Source organism: Rhinopithecus bieti, unplaced genomic scaffold (genome assembly GCF_001698545.2).
Source record: "Rhinopithecus bieti isolate Rb0 unplaced genomic scaffold, ASM169854v2 scaffold_10589, whole genome shotgun sequence".
Lineage (NCBI taxonomy): Eukaryota > Metazoa > Chordata > Mammalia > Primates > Cercopithecidae > Rhinopithecus > Rhinopithecus bieti.
Window position 1 is genome coordinate 3,506,606 of NW_016807065.1, and position 4,553 is coordinate 3,511,158.

Here is a 4,553-nt window from a genome sequence, read left to right on the forward strand (position 1 = left end):
GGTGGGGGCCTGGGGGTGGGGCAAGGTGAGGGGCTGGGGGTGGGACCATGTGGGGGGCTGGAAGTGGGGCAAGACATGGGCCTGGGAGTGTGGCAAGGTGAGGGGCTGGGGATGGAGCCAGATGAGGGGCTAGAGATGGGGCTAAGTGAGAGGCCAGCAGTGGGTCGGGGGCTCCAGTCTTTAGCACTGGCAGGAGAAGCTGGAGGAGATCCCATTCTCTAGGAGGGACGAACCTGAAGCCCTCCTTGTCTGCCCCGTAGGTTCCTCTATGGGAAGAAAGTGGAGGGAACTGCCTTTGTCATCTTCGGGATCCAGGATGGCGAGCAGAGGATTTCCCTGCCTGAATCCCTCAAGCGCATCCCGGTAGCACCACTGACAGAGGCCTCTTTGATCCCTCCCCCAGTCCCTGCTTCCTCTGAGCCCGCTCCCCTCTCTGAGTCCTCCTCTCCCTTCCCAGATTGAGGATGGCTCAGGGGACGCCGTGCTGAGCCGGAAGGTACTGCTGGACGGGGTGCAGAACCCCCGACCGGAAGACCTGGTGGGGAAGTCTTTGTATGTGTCTGTCACCGTTATCTTGCACTCAGGTGAGGCCCAGTCTGAAGGCCAGGCTCAGGACCATCAAGTGGGCCGGTCTGAGAGGGGAGGCCAGGTCAGAAGAGAAAGCCTAGTCTAAGGAGGGAGGCTCAGAGTGAAAGTAGGGTCCAGTCTGATGGGGTAGGCCCACTCTGAGAGGGGAGGCCAAGTATGAAGGTGGAATCCAGTCTGATGGGGGAGGCAGGGTCAGTATAAACATGGGGTCCAGTCTGATGGGGAAGGCCCAGTATGAAGTCTGTGTCCACTCTGATGAGGGAGGCAGGGCCAGTATAAAGATGGGTCCAGTCTGATGGAGGAGGTAGGGCCAGTATAAAGGTGGGGTCCGGGTTGATGGGGGGCATAGGCCCAGTATGAAAGTGGACTCCACTCCGAGGGAGGAGGCCTAGTCTGAAGGTGGGGTCCATTCGGAGGGAGGAGTTCCTATCCTGAGGGGTGGCCCAGGAGCCTACACTCACAGCTGGTCCCCTCAGGAAGTGACATGGTGCAGGCGGAACGCAGCGGGATCCCCATCGTGACCTCTCCCTACCAGATCCACTTCACCAAGACGCCCAAGTACTTCAAACCAGGAATGCCCTTTGACCTCATGGTGAGACCCAGGGCGGAAAGGGGTCCCACTCCTCCCTTCAGGAACACCGGCCACACCCCTGAGCCTGCCTGAACTTCCCCCACCTCACCCCCCATCACAGGTGTTCGTGACGAACCCCGATGGCTCTCCAGCCTACCGAGTCCCCGTGGCAGTCCAGGGTGAGGACGCTGTGCAGTCTCTAACCCAGGGAGACGGCGTGGCAAAACTCAGCATCAACACACACCCCAGCCAGAAGCCTTTGAGCATCACGGTGCGTCTGGGCCCAGCCTCAGAACCCCACCACTGGGAAGACAGTACAGGGATCCTGGTGTTTGCACAGTGGGGTTCTGCCATTTGCATAGACATATTCTCATTTGCATAGAGGGGTTCTCTACTGCACAGTGGGGTCCTGCCATTTGCATAGAGATATTCTCATCTGTATAGAGGGGTTCTCTCCCACACAATGGGGTCCTGCCATTTGCATAGAGATATTCTCATCTGCATGGAGGAGTTCTCTCCTGCACAGTGGGGTCCTGCTGTCTGCATAGAGGGGTCCACAGTTCCAGGAAACAAGACTCTTCCTCTTGCATGCCCTGCTCCTTCCACTCACACGGAGAAGCGCTCCATCCACGCACAGTGTTTCCACTCCCACAGGGGAAGGAGCCTGAATCGCACAAGGAGGGTTGTGCAGTGTTCAGGACAGGCCCATTGTTGTAAGGTGGTCTCAGTTCTCCTGGCTTCTGTGGAAGTGGCCCTGTTGCCCCTCACTGGAAGGGAAACAAGTCTCATGACAGCTGTGGAGGTTGCAGATGGCCTCCCGGTCCCTCTGCAGCTCCCAGGCTGGGCACCCCACTTACCCCTCACTGTGCTCAGCATGTGAATTTCCTGTGGCTGCCGTGACAAATGGCTGCAGCCTAGTGATCTGAAGCAACATACATTTTTGGGTCTACAGTTTGGGAGGTCAGAAGTCCTGGCTCTGGGGGAAAGTTTGCTCCCTTGCTTTTTGCAGTGTGGAGAGGGCACCCTAAAGGCTGGCTCATGGCCCCTTCCTCCGCCTTTAACGGCAGCAGCAGAGCATCTTCCAGCGCCTCTCCCTTTCTCTCTGTCTCTGTATCTCTTTCCCCTTCCTCTCCCCTTCTCTCCTGGCTCTCCTTCTCTCCCTCTTTCTCCCTCTCTCTTTTCTCCTCTTCCTCCCTTCTCTCCTCATCCTCTTCCCCCTCCTTTTCCTTTATCTCCCTCCCTCCCTCTCTCCTCTTACATTTTCCTCTCTCCTCCTCTTCTTCTCCTCCCTCCTCTCTCTCTCCCTCTCTCTCTCTCTCCTCTTTCTCTCCCTCTTTGTCTCTCTCTCCTTTCCTCTCTCCCCTGCCCCCCCTTAATAAAGACCCTTATGTTATATTAGCTCCACTTACATCATCCAGGATAATGATTCCATCTCCAGATCCCTCACTTAATCCCATCTGCCAAGTCCCTTTTGTCAACAAAGGCCACCAATTCCCAGGTCTCAGGGATTCGGGTGTGGGCATCCTTGGGCGGGGACCAGCATACATCCTAATCCGCACCCAGGTGCGCACGAAGAAGCGGGAGCTCTCGGAGGCAGAGCAGGCTACCAGGACCATGGAGGCTCAGCCCTACAGCACCGTGGGCAACTCCAACAATTACCTGCATCTCTCAGTGCCACGTGCAGAGCTCAGACCCGGGGAGACCCTCAACGTCAACTTCCTCCTGCGAATGGACCGCGCCCACCAGGCCAAGATCCGCTACTACACCTACCTGGTCCGTGGCCACCTGGAAACCTCAGCCCCCCGCCCCTCCTTGCTTCTTCTGCACCCCCGGGGCCCCTTCCCCCATCCCGATCCCTCCCTGCATTCCCTCCCACTCGCCCTCCCCAGCCTGATGCCAGCCTGTCCCCCTAGATCATGAACAAGGGCAAGCTGTTGAAGGTGGGACGCCAGGTGCGAGAGCCCGGCCAGGACCTGGTGGTGCTGCCCCTGTCCATCACCACCGACTTCATCCCTTCCTTCCGCCTGGTGGCGTACTACACGCTGATCGGCGCCAGCGGCCAGAGGGAGGTGGTGGCCGATTCCGTGTGGGTGGACGTCAAGGACACTTGCGTGGGCTCGGTAAGTGTGCCCTGGACTCCCTCCCTCCCTCTTTCCCTCTCCCCACTCCTTCTCTCTCTGTCTCCCTGTCTCCTCTTTCTCTCTCTCTCCCTTTCTCCTTTTCTCTGTCCTTTCTCTCTCTCCTCTTCCTCTCCCTTTCTCTCCTCCCTCTCTGTCTCTCAACTGTCTCTCCTTTTATTTCTCTTTCCCTCTCTCTTTATCTCTCTTTCCCTCTCTCTTCATTTCTGTTTCCTTCTCTCTCCTTCTCTTTCTCCCCTCTCTCCCTCTTTCTCTATCTCTCTCCTTTTCTCTCTGCCTCTCTCTCTCCTTTTTTCTCTCCCTGTCTCTCTTTCCCTTTCCCTCCCTCTCCCTTCTTTCTCTCCCTCTCTCTCTCCCTTTCTCTCTCTCTCCCCCTCTCTCCTTCTCTTTCTTTCCCTCTTTCTCTCCCTCTCTCTTTCCCTCTCTCTCCCTCTCCCTTTCTCTCTCTCTCACTTTCTCTCTCTTTCTCTCTCTCATTTTCTCTCTCTTTCCCTCTCTCTTTCCCTCTCCTCTCCCCCCTCACTATCCCTCTCTCTGTCTCTCCGTCTCTCTCTCCCTCTCTTCCTGTCTCTCCCTTTCTTTTTCTCTCTCTCCCTTTCTCTCTTTCCCTCTCTCTCCCTCCCTCTTTCCCTTTCTCTCTCTCTCTCTCTCTCTCTCTCTCTCTCTCTCTCTCTCTCTCTCTCTCTCCCCCGCCACCCCCACGGCTCCCCCCAACCTTTCTGTCGTTCCACTCTAGCCCAGCACCCCCTCCATCCCGGGCACTCCTCTCTCCCAGGGCTGACTTCTTTCTGCATCTCCGCCCTCCCCACAGCTGGTGGTAAAAAGCGGCCAGTCAGAAGACAGGCAGCCTTCACCTGGGCAGCAGATGACCCTGAAGATAGAGGGTGACCACGGGGCCCGGGTGGGACTGGTGGCTGTGGACAAGGGCGTGTTTGTGCTGAATAAGAAGAACAAGCTGACGCAGAGTAAGGTAAGGATCAGTGTCCCAAGGCTGCTGAGAAGAGGCGGAGGCACAGAGCTGGGGCTGGGGGAGATGGATGGGATTGGAGAGGGCAGTACAGTGGGGGCATGGGCTAAAAGCAGAGATCAGAGCAGACCAGACACAGATGGCGGAAGCTGAAGATGGGAATGAGGTTGGACATGGGTTCCAGTTGGGGATGGTCAAAAGAACTGGACTTCTTCTTCCTTCTTTCCTTCCTTCCTTCCTTCCTTCCTTCCTTCCTTCCTTCCTTCCTTCCTTCCTTCCTTCCTTCCTT

At 57.0% G+C, this 4,553-nt stretch overlaps 1 protein-coding gene across 1 annotated transcript in view; it reads left to right on the forward strand.

The window, feature by feature from the left end:
* Nucleotides 1-4,553, forward strand: part of C3 (complement C3) — a 43,523-nt gene that overhangs the window by 7,415 nt on the left and 31,555 nt on the right. The window contains exons 5-11 of the mRNA XM_017880048.1: nt 240-363; nt 458-584; nt 1,065-1,180; nt 1,281-1,430; nt 2,723-2,932; nt 3,073-3,279; nt 4,109-4,267. Coding sequence (XP_017735537.1) covers nt 240-363; nt 458-584; nt 1,065-1,180; nt 1,281-1,430; nt 2,723-2,932; nt 3,073-3,279; nt 4,109-4,267 — 1,093 coding nt within the window. The remainder of the gene's footprint in view (nt 1-239; nt 364-457; nt 585-1,064; nt 1,181-1,280; nt 1,431-2,722; nt 2,933-3,072; nt 3,280-4,108; nt 4,268-4,553) is intronic.